The sequence below is a fragment of the Agelaius tricolor genome, unplaced genomic scaffold, assembly GCF_023055355.1.
Source record: "Agelaius tricolor isolate 1412-34295 unplaced genomic scaffold, bAgeTri1.0.p SCAF_12, whole genome shotgun sequence".
Lineage (NCBI taxonomy): Eukaryota > Metazoa > Chordata > Aves > Passeriformes > Icteridae > Agelaius > Agelaius tricolor.
The window spans coordinates 25,879,867-25,897,225 of record NW_027269272.1 but is presented as its reverse complement, the minus strand read 5'-3'; the positions used below and the strand labels follow the sequence as shown (position 1 = coordinate 25,897,225).

General features: G+C 56.6%; 1 protein-coding gene and 1 long non-coding RNA gene across 2 annotated transcripts; one reads left to right on the top strand and one right to left on the bottom strand.

The window, feature by feature from the left end:
• Positions 1-12,277: 12,277 nt before the first annotated feature.
• Positions 12,278-15,708, top strand: P2RY1 (purinergic receptor P2Y1). Its single transcript, XM_071438259.1, has 2 exons — positions 12,278-12,492; positions 12,866-15,708. Exon 2 carries the CDS (start codon positions 12,934-12,936, stop codon positions 14,023-14,025), a length of 1,092 nt encoding a protein of 363 aa, XP_071294360.1. The 5' UTR covers positions 12,278-12,492; positions 12,866-12,933; the 3' UTR covers positions 14,026-15,708.
• A 928-nt stretch (positions 15,709-16,636) lies between these two features.
• On the bottom strand, positions 16,637-17,136 carry LOC139595195 (uncharacterized). Its single transcript, XR_011680928.1, has 3 exons — positions 17,057-17,136; positions 16,814-16,973; positions 16,637-16,741 (listed from the first exon to the last, which is right to left on the bottom strand). It is a non-coding gene; the product is annotated as an uncharacterized lncRNA (long non-coding RNA).
• Between the last annotated feature and the right edge of the window lie 223 nt (positions 17,137-17,359).

Sequence of the window (17,359 nt, the reverse complement as noted above, 5' to 3'; positions counted from 1 at the left end):
TCCCCAGTTCACTGAACCATCAGATCTGACCTCAGTGCTGTGGTGTCATTATTTGGCCTGTGGGCTGGGCAGGATGAGCCCACTCCTCATTACTTTACAGCAGCACTCAGCCCCGCCTCTGGCTGCTCCTTCCTTGGCTGCAGGCAGGCCGTGGGGGTTTGGCAGGGCTCCTGAGGCAGCTCCCCGAGCCAAACAGATGAAGCCTCATTAGCACCTGTAGCAGGGAGGTATTTATTTCCATTAAGACAGCATGGAGTGTGCCTTCCTGCCAGGCACAGCACAAACACAGCGGGAGGCAAAGCCCTGCTCCCCTCGGCTCAGCGCTCCCTCATCACTCACACACTGTTAAACTGAGCAAACCAGGCTGGGCTGTAAACAAGCAGCTTGGTGGCTCTGCCCTCCCCTCCTGGGGCCACTGCTGGCAGCCAGGCCAGCCCCAGGGACGGGGCAGCTGCAGCAGCCCTGGGACAGTCAGCACGCCCTGACCCTGGCAAGCACAGAGACCCAGATGGGCTGGGAGGGACCTCAGAGCCCACCCAGTGCCACCCCAGCCACGGCAGGGACACCTCCCACTGTCCCAGGTGTTCCAGCCCCAATGTCCAGCCTGGCCTTGGGCACTGCCAGGGATGCAGGGGCAGCCCCAGCTGCTCTGGGAATCCCATCCCAGCCAGGAATTCCCAATTCCCAATCTCCCACCCATCCCTGCCCTCTGGCACTGGGAGCCATTCCCTGGCTCCTGTCCCTCCATCCCTTGTCCCCAGTCCCTCTGCAGCTCTCCTGGAGCCCCTTCAGGCCCTGCCAGGGGCTCTGAACTCTCCCTGGAGCTTCTCCTCTCCAGGTGAGCCCCCCCAGCTCTCCCAGCCTGGCTCCAGAGGGGCTCCAGCCCTTGGAGCACCTTCATGGTCTCCTCTGGATTTGCTCCAGCATCTCCATGTCCCCTCTGTGTTGGAGGCCCCAGGGCTGGATGCAGCACTGGCTGCTGCTGAGGTGTCACCTCCTGCTCCTCCTGCCCGTGACCAATTTTGGGCTAAGTTTGAACTTAGTTCCTGTCCAGCCTGTTCCTGTCCATCGGGCTTCTCACCAGAACAGGATAAAACACCTCAGTCTACAGTTTGCAATGGAAGAGTCAGGCAGGGGGAATGAGTCTGCCAAGGGAAACCCAGAGCTCTGTGCCAGGATGCTGCTCCTGAGCATGAAGGATCAGCTGCTCTTTGGAAAACCAAAAATGGTTGATGAGCTGCTCTTTGGAAAACCCAAACCATGACACTGAATGGTTTGGGGCTGATCCTTACCAGATCCATCCCTGCAGATCTGGGAGTGCAGTTCTTTCACCTGCCCCATTTATAATTGACTTCACCTCATTTAGAAATCAAAGCAGCAAAGAGGAACTCACAGAGGAGGTTCTGCCTTCCCACACCCCAGTTTGCTGTGGTTCTAAGTCAGTGCCGATCTTGCCCCCCCACTAAATATGAGACTTTAAAATCAATCATTAATAGCTTTAAAAGGTTTGTACAGCAACAACCAGGCTCACTCATGTTTGAACATTAACAGATGTATTTTTCCTTAACAGTGGGTTCTTTTAGTCAAATTCTAGAGGTTATAAAAAGGATTATCTATGCCAGTGATTTTTTTTTGGGTACATTTTTAGACTGGGCTCATGGAATAAGCTCCTGAAGCTCCAAATTGAAAAGACAAAGGTTAATCCCTTAAGAGCTGGATAAACAATCAGTCATTAAGGGATGGGAAGCATTAGCACAGGGTGAGCAGAGGCTGAAGGGCAGCAGGGGAAGATGCACTGGCCTCACCTGGGTGTGGGGTGCCAAGTCCTGCTGCCAGGGGTCCCAGTGCCACAGCAGGGGCAGAGGGCCATGGCTCAGGGTGCAAACCAGATAAGTTTATTCGTGTTTGGCATTTCAGCAGGGAGGAGGGAACGTGGGGACAGAGGGCCCCTGCAGCAGGGCCACCCCCAGCACTGCAGCTAGAGCAGCTCCAACCAAAGCTGTGCTTCAGGGGCTGCCCCTGTGCTGGAAATGGCCTTGGGGAGGAGTGCCAGGGGTCTGCATGCAGTGAGGGCTCAGCTGGCATGTCTGTGTCCTGCAGGGTCAGCTTTAGAGGGTTTCATTTCGGTACTGATGTGCTTCTGTGCTTGCTCCTTGGCATCACCTCCTTCCTCACCATCACTGGGAGCTGCTGAGCTCCACCTTCGGCTGTCACGTGCAGACAGAAGCGTCCCTGAGGTCAGCGTGGAGGTGCACACAAGTGCTCTGAGACAGCAAAACACTCATTGCTGGGCTTCAGCCCAGGGCAGCACCAAAACCAGCCGAGCACCAGGTCCTGAGAGACAGGACAGGGAGCAGCCGGTGATGAGGGGTGACTGTGCCCCACACAGGGGTCACTGTGCCCCACACAGCCCCAGGGATGAGGGGTGACTGTGCCCCACACAGGGATCACTGTGCCCCACACAGCCCCAGTGATGAGGGGTGACTGTGCCCCACACAGGGGTCACTGTGCCCCACACAGCCCCAGGGATGAGGGGTGACTGTGCCCCACACAGCCCCAATGATGAGGGGTGACTGTGCCCCACACAGCCCCAGTGATGAGGGATCACTGTGCCCCACACAGCCCAAATAATGAGGGGTGACTGTGCCCCACACAGCCCCAGGGATGAGGGGTGACTGTGCCCCACACAGGGATCACTGTGCCCCACACAGCCCCAGTAATGAGGGATCACTGTGCCCCACACAGGGGTGACTGTGCCCCACACAGCCCCAGTAATGAGGGATCACTGTGCCCCACACAGGGATCACTGTGCCCCACACAGCCCCAGTAATGAGGGGTGACTGTGCCCCACACAGGGGTGACTGTGCCCCACACAGCCCCGGGAGGAAGGAGGCCAGAGCAGCCAGGGAGAGAGAGCTGCAGCACAATGAGGGAGGGAACAATAGCTGGGAAGGGATAAAAAGATCTGGCTGTGGAGATAGCAGTGCAGAGGTGTTGCTCAAGGTGCTCCTACCCCCATCTGCTTCAAACCTGTTGGAAAGAGCTCAGAAAAGGGGGCTTTTAATGCTTAGTTTAAACTCCTGACACTTCTTTGTCATTACCGCATTTTCAGATATTCCTGAAATAAAATAAAAGTGAGAATAGGCATCAGGCTAAAAATCAGGATTCATTATGTGGCAGCACTAAACTGAAGGATTTGATTCCCATTTCCATGGCTGGTATTTTCCAGGCCATTCCTTCCCCTAAGTAACCCTCGGGCAGGGATGGGAGGCAGTGAGGGAGGGCGTTTGCAGAAAGGCAAAGTGCTGTGAGGGATGGGCAGGCCGAGCTGGTGCTGAGGGCAGGAGGGGGCTCCTCCTGCCAGGACCGCTTGGGTTTCACCCTGGCAGCAGGGACGGGAGGGAATTGCACCTTCCCTGCTCTTTGTTTGCCCTGATTTGTACCAGCAGTGCCAGGGCAGGTCTTTGGACCCATTAGGCAGAGCCATGAGGGATCATTGCTGGGAGCTGTGGGTGCTCCAGGCCAGACACAAGGGGAGCAGGGTGGTGTTGGAACTCAGTGCATCCCTCTGGGTGTCCAGAGATGCCAAGGACCCTGCTGGGGGCTCAGAGACCCTGGCACAGAGCCCAGAACACCTGGGGATTTGATTGTGACCCCTGGAGCAAATTACCAGCTTTGTATGAGGACCTGAAAGTCACAGAAGTTTGAACAGTATAATAATAAAATTATCACAGGGTGAAAATGTAGATTTTAGGATTTTGGGTATGGGGGTTGTGGGGACAAGATGGAGGAATTTGGGTGTGTCCAGCCTTTCTTCTTCTTCTTTTTGGTCTCCATCTTCTGCAGTGATGCTGGTACTTGGGGATTGGTTTAGAGTAGAAGTGCACTGTCTTAAATAGGTGATAGGTGTTGGAAAGTAATTGTAAATATGATATACATAGTTTGTAGTATAAAAGGACAACACCTCCTTGGGGGCAGTCACAGTGCCTGTGGCTGCCCTGCTGAGCAGACCTCGGCTGGGCAGAAAGAAAATTTTATAGATAAGAATTAATAAACAACTTCAAGACCAAAAACTGAAGAGCTCTGACTCGTTCTTTGGACATGTGGGCTGAAACAGAGACATCCTGCACATTTCAGGGCAGCAATCAACAACCAAAACCCAAGAGGGTGGATGTCCCGGGCAGGGAGGGACACAGGGGAGCAGGGTGGATGCCCCAGAGCAGGGAGGGACACAGGGGGAGCAGGGTGGATGCCCCAGAGCAGGGAGGGACACAGGGGAGCAGGGTGGATGCCCCAGAGCAGGGAGGGACACAGGGACACAGGGGGAGCAGGGTGGATGTCCCGGGCAGGAAGGGGCACAGGGGAGCAGGGTGGATGCCCCAGAGCAGGGAGGGACACAGGGGGAGCAGGGTGGATGTCCTGAGGCAGGAAGGGGCACAGGGGAGCAGGGTGGGTGCCCCAGAGCAGGGAGGGACACAGGGGAGCAGGGTGGGTGCCCCAGAGCAGGGACGGACACAGGGGGAGCAGGGTGGATGTCCCGGGCAGGGAGGGACACAGGGGAGCAGGGTGGATGCCCCAGAGCAGGGAGGGACACAGGGGGAGCAGGGTGGATGTCCTGGGGCAGGGAGGGACACAGGGGAGCAGGGTGGATGCCCCAGAGCAGGGAGGGACACAGGGGGAGCAGAGGAGCAGGGTGGATGTCCCAGGGCAGGGAGGGACACAGGGGCACAGGGGAGCAGGGTGGATGTCCCGGGCAGGAAGGGGCACAGGGGGAGCAGGGTGGATGCCCCAGAGCAGGGAGGGACACAGGGGAGCAGGGTGGATGCCCCAGAGCAGGGAGGGACACAGGGGAGCAGGGTGGATGTCCCGGGCAGGGAGGGACACAGGGGAGCAGGGTGGGTGCCCCAGAGCAGGGAGGGACACAGGGGAGCAGGGTGGATGTCCCGGGCAGGAAGGGACACAGGGGAGCAGGGTGGATGCCCCAGAGCAGGGAGGGACACAGGGGAGCAGGGTGGGTGCCCCAGAGCAGGGAGGGACACAGGGACACAGGGGAGCAGGGTGGATGTCCCGGGCAGGAAGGGGCACAGGGGGAGCAGGGTGGATGCCCCAGAGCAGGGAGGGACACAGGGGAGCAGGGTGGGTGCCCCAGAGCAGGGAGGGACACAGGGGGAGCAGGGTGGATGCCCCAGAGCAGGGAGGGACACAGGGGAGCAGGGTGGATGCCCCAGAGCAGGGAAAGCAGCCCTGAGCCAGCCCCGCGCTGTGCTGAGCCTGCTGGGTGTGCAGGGTGTGCCTCGGCTCAGAGCAGCTCGTGTGGAGCTGATCGGGAGGAAATGCGGGCAGGGGAGGCAGGAAGGAGGAGGGAGGGCAGCTCCGGAGGGCTCCAGCCGTTCCGGAGGGGTTTGGGAACAGCAGCACCTCCACCAGCTTGGATTTGCGGCTGTGGCTGCATTGAAGGGTGATGTTCTGGGCTCTCACCTCTCATTACATTACTGCCCTCTGATTTCACTGTCTTAGCTTGGAAAAGCTCTCTCAGATCAGCTTTAACATCTCTTTTATGAGTTTAGCACCTGAAACTGTGCCTGATTTTAGCTGTTTGAGGTTTTGAGGGTTGAGAAGACTTATTTGTACCGAATAGATCACCTATCAAATCTGCACTAGAACATAGAGAAATGGTTTTGCCGACATTTAAATAAATATATAAAGAAATACCAAAAGGGAAATGTAATGATAAATCCAATATGAACCGTATTGCTAATATTTGCTAAACATCAGCAGATGATGCTGGCTGTGATGTGATGCTGATGCAATGACAGGTGTTTTCTGAGCTCTCTTTGACTTCTTCTGTCCCAGGCTTGGCTGCTGCCCCCACTTGTGCCCACATGAGGAACCTCCCAGGGCTGGAAGGAGGCACCTGCTGATGTCTCAGTAGTGCCCTACCAGCAGCTGGGTCATAGCTTTGGTCACAGCACCTCAGAGGCAGCACCACATTCATTCCCCCTATGCATTAGCTAGCAAATTCTTAATTGAAATATTTAATTTTCTCTCCCCTGCTATGTGATCTTCAGTGTTTCTGACCTGTTTGTCTTCCTGGCCATTTGAGGAAATTGTATAATGTGAGTATTAATGTGCTATCAAACTGCCTCAGCAGAATTGTCTTTCTTGGCCAGGAGCTGAACAAAAGAGCTTTTCTACTGAGGATAGTAATTTCAGCTTAAATGGCCATATAGGAAGAAGGCAAGATTGCTCCCTGCTGTAATTAGAACAAGTTTTCCAGGATCCTGTGTTATCTTTAGGCTCTGGAAGTGTAGTTGCTCTACTAGGATTAATAACTCACCTCCATTAACTCCAATTATTGCTGTGCTGTATTGCTATCACAAACCATTTGCATATTCTGGAATACAGAAGGGACTCCAGAACAGCTTCATTATCCTTGTTGGTTTATAATATTAAAAAGGCCAAAAGGGAGAAGCAAAGCCCTCAGGAGGAGCACTCTGTGGAGCTCCCACGGGACCCAGCCCGGCCTGTTGAATGCTCCCAGCCCGGGGCTGGACACTGCCCACCTCCCCTGCTGCTCACAGAGCCACCACCTCCTCGCCAGGGCTCACCAGTGCCACTGTGCCCCAGAGCTCACACCCTGTGGGGCTCTGCCTCCCTGGGGCACACACCGTGCTGTGCGAGATCCACTTAACGAGCCCAGGAACAGCTTTTGTTTTCCAGACAGCGAAATGTCAGCTCAGACATGAAACAGCAGAGAGGAGCCGGCTCCCCTTGTGCTGGAGGGGAGGGAGCTGCTCCCCAGGCCACAGCAGGACACGGGGAGTCCCTGCAGGGCTGGGCACAGCGAGATTCTGTCACCCCCTAACCTGTGGGGGAGTCCCCGGGGACAGCAGCTGCGGCTCTGCAAGGACAGCAAGGACAGAGGCACCAGCAGAGCTCAGAGCCACAGAACCACAGAACCACTGAGGCTGGAGAAGCTCTCCAGGACCATCGAGGGCCCCCGCCCTGCCAGCGCCACCACTTACTCCAGTTCTCCAGTGCCACACCCACAGGGCTTTTAAATCCCTCCGGCATGGGGACTCCGCCATTGCCCTGGCAGCTGTGCCAGGCTGCACAACCCTTTTTGGGGAGACATTTCCCCCTGTTCAGCCTCAGGCTCAAACCGGGTTTGTTTCCCCCTGGTTCTGAGGGAGCAGAGCCCGGCCCCACCCGCAGCTCCCGGAGGGGAATCGGGCAGGGTGAGCTCCTTTCTGCCGCTCAGCTTCAGGCACATCCCCTGGCAGCCCTGCGCGTCCTGTCTGCCACGGACACCTCCAATTATCCTTATCGGCTCTTGAGCTGCCACTTCCCCGGTTTGCGTTCCGAGGAGAGGCAAACAGCGGCGGTGGTGGGGGAGGATCCGCGGCACGGCCGCTCCCCTGCCCTCACCTGGGCATGGCCGCTCCCCTGCCCTCACCTGGGCACGGCCGCTCCCCCTGCCCTCACCTGGGCACGGCCGCTCCCCCTGTCCTCACCTGGGCACAGCCGCTCCCCCTGTCCTCACCTGGACACAGCCGCTCCCCCTGTCCTCACCTGGGCACGGCCGCTCCCCTGCCCTCACCTGGGCACGGCCGCTCCCCCTGTCCTCACCTGGGCACGGCCGCTCCCCTGCCCTCACCTGGGCACAGCCAGACCCCCTGCCCTCACCTGGGCACAGCCGCTCCCCTGCCCTCACCTGGGCACAGCCGCTCCCCTGCCCTCACCTGGGCATGGCTGCTCCCCTGCCCTGGCCGCTCCCCTGTCCTCACCTGGGCACAGCCGCTCCCCTGTCCTCACCTGGGCACGGCCGCTCCCCTGCCCTCACCTGGGCATGGCCGCTCCCCCTGCCCTCACCTGGGCATGGCCGCTCCCCTGCCCTCACCTGGGCACAGCCGCTCCCCTGTCCTCACCTGGGCACGGACGCTCCCCCTGCCCTCACCTGGGCACGGCCGCTCCCCTGCCCTCACCTGGGCACAGCCGCTCCCCTGTCCTCACCTGGGCACAGCCAGACCCCCTGCCCTCACCTGGGCACGGCCGCTCCCCTGTCCTCACCTGGGCACGGACGCTCCCCCTGCCCTCACCTGGGCACAGCCGCTCCCCCTGCCCTCACCTGGGCATGGCTGCTCCCCTGTCCTCACCTGGGCACAGCCGCTCCCCTGCCCTCACCTGGGCACAGCCGCTCCCCTGCCCTCACCTGGGCACGGCCGCTCCCCTGCCCTCACCTGGGCACGGCCGCTCCCCTGCCCTCACCTGGGCACGGCCATCCAGGCACACGAGCTCCTTCCTGCACCACAGCAGCTCCTGGGGTGCCCTGGGCCACAGGTCCCTGGGGCTGGTGCAGAGCTGCCCACCAGAAACCTGCCCTTCACTAGGGGAGAGGGGAATACTGTGAGGTAAAGGGAATATTGTAAAGTATTTTGTACGCTGCAGGCAGAAGTATTTTGAAATGAAATAAATTGTATTTTGGGCTCCCCGTGGAAAGCCTGCAGGGTGTATAAACGGTGCTGGGAAGAGATGCCGTCTTCTGTGGCACATGAAAAAGGAATAAAAGAAGCTTCAGGAACGGAAGACAGAAAACAATGTGGTAAATTGTTGTTTGACCTAAAGAGTTTCCTAAGGTGAAGGCGAATGAAGCTCTCCAGAAGCCAATAGGTAGGTCACAAGCCAATTGAGGTAAAGTGTGAGATAGGCATTTGTGCAGCAGGTAAGGTGTCCTGTGGTGGGGAGTTGAGAGCAGCTCAATCTCCAAACTCTGTGCTCACCCTGCAATCTCTGTGCTCACCTGTCCTTTCCAGCAGCTCTCCTGAGTGAGATGCAGCGTGCCTTACACCCTCTCTGTGTGTATATATGTATTTATTTTCCCTCTCTACGGGCAGGTGTTGTGGTGACCATTCACAAGGGTCCTTTCCAGCAGCTCTTAGCCTGCACCTGGGCTGGGCCCCTTGCTGGTACCAGCACACCCTGAGATGCTGACATCTGAGCCTTCTGATAACCAGCACCAACAGCTGGATGCAGGAGCAGCCTGTTCCCTTCACACTCCCCCACACCACAACAGCTCAGCTCTAATTGGGCTGACTGGGAATTTCCATTTGTGCTCCAGCACACTTTGGTTCCTCGTTAGGGATATATCATCCGTTTGGGTTAAATCAGCTGTTAGCAGAACAAAACATTCAGTTTAATGGAAATCAGTGGTATAAAATCCCAGATTTTGCAGAAAATGCATTAAGAGGCAGAGCTGGAAGGAATTCAGCTCCAGCTCTACCAGACAGAAACCAAGTCAGCTCCAGGCATATGCTGGAGCGATGGAGGAAAAGGTGCTAATGCAACATGCTTCGTGTTGTGCTCCAAAATAAGAACAGCTCGGCGTGGCAAGCAGGAAGGCACTCGTTTGCTGGCTGGGGAAGAAGGCATGGAACAGCATGGCTGAGAAAAAATCTGCCTCGTTCTTTACTCATGTGTTTGGACCTTTTGCAGCTGAAGCACTGCAGCAAGAATGTGCAAACTGCTGCAGCCAGGATGTGAGATCTCCATTCCCAGCAGGCTCAGAGGGCCACACTGAGGGCAGGGATGAGCTGCCTGGACAGCACAGGCTGCTTGGGTGCAGGGATTTGCCACCAACCCTGCTGGGGCAGGGAGGCAGCTTGTGCCTGAAATCCATGTCAGCTACTGTCACAACCAGAGCCTGTTCAGCGGCCCACCCTTCCCAAGAGCCATTGAAAAATGAGATGACACTCAGAACAAGGTTACAGGGATGAGTCAGGTATCTTGGAAAATCCTGCCCTGGCAGGGAAGACTGAATAAATTGTAGTCTCAGACCAAATTATAAATCTGAGTTTGGGGTGTGTAGTAACAGATCAAGAGTACTGCAGGTGAAGAAGGGGAAGGATGGATTCAGTACAGAGCACTTCTGCCTTCAGTGTTTGCACCTTTGTGTCCATCCTTCAGCACACACACTGGTAGCTCAGGAATGTCCTGCCAGTCCAGCTGTCACCTCTCCATGCAGCCACAGGTTCCCCAGGGGTGTCTCTCTGTCTGTCAGCATTCCCCCGAGGTCAGCGTGACCTGCAGGTGCCTGGGCAAGGACAGCACATGTGGAACATCCTCAAGGCACATCATCATCCTCTGGGCACATCATCATCCTCTGGGCACATCATCATCCTCCGGGCTGAGCACCACCCTCTGAGCAGGTCACCACCCTCCCTGCAGATCACCATCCTCCCTGCAGGTCACCATCCTCTGAGCAGGTCACCATCCTCCCTGCAGGTCACCATCCTCCCTGCAGGTCACCACCCTCCCTGCAGATCACCACCCTCCCTGCAGATCACCACCCTCCAGGCTGAGCACCATCCTCCCTGCAGATCACCATCCTCCCTGCAGGTCACCACCCTCCCTGCAGATCACCACCCTCCCGCTGCTCCGGCCACGCTGCCAGCGCAGCAGCTCCCCAGGGCCCGCTCCCCTGCCTGGCCTTGCCTGCCCCTCAGCCTGGCTCCAGCACCAGCACACAGCCCAGGAATGCCTCCTTCCTCAGCAGCTGCGTGCTTCCAGAATGGCTGCTCCAACCTTTCGCCTTTCCAGCTGGGGTTTGCAGCGCTGCTCAGGTAACCAGGGAGGCGGGCTGGAGTTCAGAGCGTGTGTTTGCTGATGCTATCGGCATGGCTTCGGCGTGACTCAAAATTTGCTCAAGACAGGAAACTCCAGCAAGCTGCCATGAGAAGCTGCAGCGAGCCGTGGCACTGAGAAGTCACTAGTGACACTGCTCTGACAAAGGGATAGAGAAACTAAAAGGTTTCTCCTCTGCTAATAGCATCTGTTTGCATATTTTATTACTTTTTTACACAATAATCCAAGTCCTTCATTAAAATAAATTCTGCTTTGGGTCATACAGCTGACTCTCAGAGGAGCAAGATGGCTTTTCCCTATGCTGGTGGGGTAGGCTTGATATCATTGCACTGCATTTGCCATGTGTCTGGCTCGTGGGTTGGGTGTTTGCTTTCCTGGGAATTTGAAGAGTCAGGATTTGTTTTTCCAGTGCTCTCAAATCCTAGAGGGCACCACAGAACAGCTCTGCAAACCGGGCTCGCTGTACAACATGGATTTAATAGGTGTTACACTTCTTGTCTCCTTTTTTGCTTTCCTTTCTCTTCACACTCATTTTGTGTTAAAATTTAAAAGAATCTTAAAATACTGAATTAGCAGTTGTTAGTGGATAAAAAAAGAAGGGGAAAAAAACTAACACAAGAAGGAAAGGTATTGTATTTACAAACCTGAAGCTGTTGCTTTGACGTTGTAGCTTAAGTTGCCCCAAAAGTGAAGCCAGGCCAGCGACTCCATCTGCAGCCACTTGCATATTCCCACAGGGGTACAATATGCAGCTGATTTCCCAATTAAGCTTTCCCAGCAAAGAAGTTTTATAATTTAAACAGACTGAAAAGTTTGAGGAATGAATACATATTCATGAAGGACTAATAACACTCTGTCTAGAACACAGCTTTGAGCTGAGAGCAGCTCTGACTGGCTCATGTCTCACCCACCATACTTAGCGAAAATGGGAACGAGGAAGAAATGGCTGAAACCAGCAGATTGTGTTTTGCCAAGACAATAAATAATAACCATATTCTGACTCAAGTGCCAAATGTATAGCGCTTAATTAGAGGTCAGTAGAGCATATTTCTGCTCAGCTGTTCCATTTACAGCAATTAACATGTTCGTGTCACTTAAACTGGGTTGCAGAGCACATTTCAAAGGGTTGAGTGAAAGCAGAATGAGGGAAGGGCTGTTCCACCTCTGGCAGCAGCTCGGGAGCAGCACCCTTGGCCCCCACCCGCTGGCAAAGAGGTCTCAGCGCTGGGGCAGCACCACCCTGCCCCACCCTCTGCGGGCTGAGGGGACCCCGTCCCATCGCTGCGGGAGCTGCAGTGACCCTGCCCGGCCCCGGGAGGGCTCAAGGGACCCTGCCTCCGGCCGGCGTTCCTGCCCCACCTGCCCGGGCCGTGCGGTGACACCGTCAGACACCGGGGCCGTGCCGGGCTCCCCGCCCGCCGCACCGCGTGCGCTCCCCGCCGCCGCCGCCGTCTGTCCCCGGCGCGGAGCGCTCCGAGCTCGGTGTGGCGGGTGCCCCGGGGCAGGGCAGCTCCCGGCCCCGGCCCCGTCCCCGCGGCCCCGGTGCGGCGGGCGCGGCAGCACCGCCCGTGCGGGGGCGGCGCGGGGGGCGGGCGCGCCGGGGCCGAGCCGCGCCTCGTCCCGCCCGGCTCAGTCCGGCGGGGCCGCGCCGTGCCCGCCGAGGGGCCGCGCTCCGCGGCGCTGCCGCCGTCCGGGGCCCGTCCCGCCGGCCCCGGCCCTGCCCGGCCATGGGCGCCGGGGCAGCCGCGGCCGGGACGCCGCCCCCCGCGGGCGGGCGCTGCCGGCGGCGCGGAGCGGCGAGCGCGGGCTGAGACGACGACGGCGACGACGACGAGGAGGAGGAGGGGGCAGGTGGGGCGGCCCCGGCGCTCCTGCAGCCGGGCTGGGGTGCGGCGGGGCCGGCCGGGCGGGGAGCGGGGCCGGGGGGCGGTGGCCGGGCGGGCAGAGGGAGCCGGACGGGCGGCGATCGCCGGGGGGCGCGGGTGGATCGGCCGCTCCCTGCCCCCGTTCGGCCCCGTTCCCGCCGCCCTGCCCCTGCCGCTGTCCCCGTGTCCCCGGCCCCGCTCCGGCCGGGCCAGCACGCGGTGGCGGCGGCGTGCGCGGCTCCTCGGCAGCGGGGCGGGGAGCGGAGCGGGGCCCGGTGCCGCCGCTTGCGAACCTCCGAGGGGAAGCAGGGCAGGGCTCACCTTCCAGCTAGGTTTCCTTTGCTCTCCTATTTTTTTAGATGCGTTTCTGTGCCTGTAGAGACTTCGTTGCTTCGCCTCAGCCCTATGTGACTCTGGGGGAAGGATCATGACCGAAGTCCTTCTCTCTGCTGCTCTGAACGGAACTGAGCCCAACCTGTTATCCAGCAGCGGCTGGTCTGCGGGAAACGTCACCACCAAGTGCTCCCTGACCAAAACCGGCTTCCAGTTCTATTACCTGCCCACCGTCTACATTCTGGTCTTCATCACGGGGTTTTTGGGCAACAGCGTGGCTATCTGGATGTTTGTCTTCCACATGAGGCCTTGGAGCGGCATCTCGGTTTACATGTTCAACTTGGCGCTGGCCGATTTCTTGTATGTCTTGACTCTGCCCGCCCTCATCTTTTACTACTTCAACAAAACAGACTGGATCTTCGGCGATATCATGTGCAAGCTGCAGAGGTTCATCTTCCACGTGAACCTGTACGGCAGCATCCTGTTTCTGACCTGCATCAGCGTGCACAGGTACACGGGGGTGGTGCACCCCCTCAAGTCGCTGGGCAGGCTGAAGAAGAAGAACGCGGTGTACATCAGCAGCCTGGTCTGGGTCCTCGTGGTGGCCGTGATTTCTCCAATACTCTTCTACTCGGGAACAGGGATAAGGAAAAATAAAACCATAACGTGCTACGACACGACGGCTGACGATTACCTGAGAAGTTACTTCATTTATAGCATGTGCACCACCGTGCTGATGTTCTGCATCCCCTTCATAGTGATTCTTGGTTGCTATGGGCTCATCGTGAAAGCTTTGATTTACAAGGATTTGGACAATTCTCCTCTCAGGAGAAAATCCATTTACCTGGTCATTATTGTGTTGACGGTCTTTGCAGTGTCTTACCTTCCCTTCCATGTGATGAAGACCTTAAATCTAAGGGCCAGGGTGGATTTTCAAACCCCAGATATGTGTGCCTTCAACGATAAGGTTTATGCCACTTACCAAGTGACGAGGGGCCTGGCCAGCCTCAACAGCTGTGTTGACCCCATCCTTTACTTCCTGGCAGGCGACACCTTCCGAAGGAAGCTTTCCAGGGCCACCAGGAAATCATCCAGGAGGAGCGAGCACAACGTGCAGTCCAAAAGTGAGGAAATGACTCTCAATATTTTAACAGAGTATAAACAGAACGGAGATACCAGTTTGTGAGCAAATGCAGAAGATTTGGGAACAGTTCGAAAAAAAATCCTCCGCTTTGAGGCAGTAGGAGACTGTAGGGCTTACGAGTGTGTGAGGAAAATCTACCAGTCTCAGATTCTTTTTTAGATAAAGCCTCATTTTCTGGTCTTAGGAAAAGCTTAACAAAGTCAGTGGAAGAATTTTAATGGAAAATAATGTGTTAAAATTCAGCTTTCCTTCAGTAGTTTCATTTATTTCTGACTTCTGTCAGATAAAATAAAATGAAGTAAATCCCCTAAAGGAGGAGAGCAATCCAAGTGCATCTGGTTTAATGACTTAGTCTCCCACGTTTGAAAACGTTCTCAGTCAGCCTGTCTTTAAAAATAGGAAATAAAAATAAGAGCAGTATCTTGTCTTCTGAGGCTCAGTCACAGACCAGGCTCTGTGCTCACTCGCTGTTGTACGCAAGGATTTAAATCCAAGTCATGATGCAGTTACCATTTTCAGTTTTAGTATAATTTTTCATCTACTTCTAGTGCTGATAATTACTTGATAGTTTGGTGGCATTTATGGTTCAGTCCTCTTTCAGTGCCGGTGTTTTACTCAAGGTAGGCTTTGCTGGTGTGTGCATGGTTGTGCTTTGGGATTGCGATGGTTGTTCGTGGCAGAGCTGCCCCAGGGCTCCCCGGTGCCCTCGGACGGGCACGGCCCCGGGCGCTGCCGGGCGCGCGGGCGCTGCCGGGCACGGGGAGCGGGGCCGGGCACGGTCGCGGCTCCGGGCTCTGCTCCGATGCCCGGCGCCAGCCGCAGGGACGGGCCTGGCGTGGCCTGGCTGGCCGGGGAGCGCTGCTCGAGCTGCCCGGGGCAGGGGCTGCTGGCACCGCAGCCGTGCCAGGCCTCGCTGCCAGCGGGGACCGCGCGCTCCTGCCGTGGCTACCAGGAAGGGTCTGCTCCTGCAGCCTTTACACATACAGGTGTGTGCCAAGAACAGTGGCTATTAAAGTGGATAATATAAATGGATTATATATATATAATATATATAGAACAGTATTTGGGGGGAATTAATTTTTTTGTACTTTGACAAATAAATTACTGTATTAACAAGATGTTGCAATATACTACAGGCTAAATCCGGCCCTTTACTATAGATCTTCTCCAAATGTGGGATAGTTCATCCAAAATTAGCCAAACTGCAACATTGTGTAACACGAGCTAGTGATCAGGCACAGATGAAATTCTACATGGGCAGTGTCACTTGTTTCTCATATTTTTAATAAATGTATTTGAAAATATTTTGTGCTAAAAGCGGTATAAAAGCATGCTCTGAATAATGAATTTAGTGTACAAAATTAAGTTTGATGTAATCCTAAGGGTGATTTTTAACAGATCTTTGTTCCTCTGGTCTGCATCATAAGAGTAAAATATTTATATTTTACTTACCAATTCCAGCGATTGGTTACAAATGAGAGCAGCTCTAGTTATTTTTTGACAACATTGTTAAGCAGCTTCTGTTCATATGTACGGCTTCCTCTGCAGAGTCCCTATTTATTGAACTTATTTATTAGAATGCTAAATGTAAAGTTTGTAAAGTGTGGTTCTCTGTGGTCATATTCAGAATTGGGCATTAATGGAAAATTGAAGAGCATGTTTCAATCACTGTAATACTGTGTCTTCTAACGGAACACCTTTATAATAAACTCAATTCCACCCTGACTATTCACTGCTGATATGTAACCTAATGATAAATTAAACTACTGATTTATAGCCTAGAGGTAAATGAAACTCCAGCTTAGGAAGCCTCTTAAAGCAATGTGGAGAGCTCATTTAGCCCCATGAAAAACGTAGAGGTAGCGAAGAAATCTCAAGCAAGGGTCAATTGCTAATTAATCCTGACTGACAAAGCCTGTGGAACAGCACAGACTATTTATATACCACAGAAAGAGCCTGATTCACAATAAATGACTTCTCCTATTATGTGATTATTTGAGGCTTCATTCAGCTGAGGCACGTCTTGTTTGGAATGGCAGATGAATTACACGGAGAGGGAGCATAAAAATAGGATATTCTTTGAATCTGCTGCTCTGCGTTGAAAACCCTGTTCTTTTCCGAGCGTTGTGCGGTCAGTTTCTGGCGTTCATTAGGAATCACAGCGTTCCAGCAGTTCTGTTCGAGCAGAGGTCGCAGGCGCGGCTCGGGCCGGCCCCGCGCTCTGTCCGTGCCGTGGCTGTGTGCGGCCCCTGCTGCGGGCACCGAGGGGACAGAGGGACAGCGCCGTGTCCAGCCAGGCCGGGAGAGCCGCGGGGGCCCGAGCCCCGCACAGCGCGGGCTGGCGGAGCGAGCGGTGCGGGCCCTGAGCCGCCCTTCCCATGAGGCTGATGGCACCGGGCAGCTGCGTGCCGGCCGAGGGGACACCCGGGGGACACCTTGCTCCGTGCCGGCCGAGGGGACACCCCACAGCTGCGTGCCGGCCGAGGGGACACCCAGGAGACACCCAGGGGACACCTTGCTCCGTGCCGGCCGAGGGGACACCCAGGAGACACCTCACTCCATGCCCTGTGACACTCTGTGCCGGCCGAGGGGACACCCAGGGGACACCTCGCTCCGTGCCCTGTGACACTCTGTGCTGGCAGAGGGGACACCCAGGTGACACCTCACTCCGTGCCCTGTGACACTCCGTGCCGGCCAAGGGGACACTCAGGTGACACCCCACAGCTCCGTGCTGGCCGAGGGGACACCCGGGTGACACCTCGCTCCGTGCCCTGTGACACTCTGTGCCCTGTGACACTCCGTGCCGGCCGAGGGGACACCCAGGTGACACCAATGTGACACCTCGCTCCGTGCCCTGTGACACTCTGTGCCCTGTGACACTCCGTGCCGGCCGAGGGGACACCCAGGGGACACCAATGTGACACCTCGCTCCGTGCCCTGTGACACTCTGTGCTGGCCGAGGGGACACCCAGGGGACACCAATGTGACACCTCGCTCCGTGCCCTGTGACACTCTGTGCCCTGTGACACTCCGTGCCGGCCGAGGGGACACCCAGGTGACACCAATGTGACACCTCGCTCCGTGCCCTGTGACGCTCCGGCTGGTGCGTCCCGCTGGGGCTGCGGCCGAGCCGCTGAGCCCAGAGCCGCCTGCAGGGCTCCTGCTCGGCTCGCCAGCCGTGCTGTATTTGGGCACTTGGAGCCATTGCCAAATCTCACCAGGTTCCTCCTGCCTGCTCCCACACCTCCTCCTTACCTGGCCGTGCCACAGCCACACTGAGGGTCCCTCCTGAGAGAGCCCTGCTCAGCCAGGAGCCGGGCACCCAGCAGAGCTGCAGGGCTGGAGCCAGGAGCCCTGAGGAGCTGCCAGTCTGTCC

Excerpts from the sequence above, each read along its gene's own strand:
- P2RY1 (XM_071438259.1), top strand. The coding sequence starts at position 12,934 with ATGACCGAAGTCCTTCTCTCTGCTGCTCTGAACGGAACTGAGCCCAAC.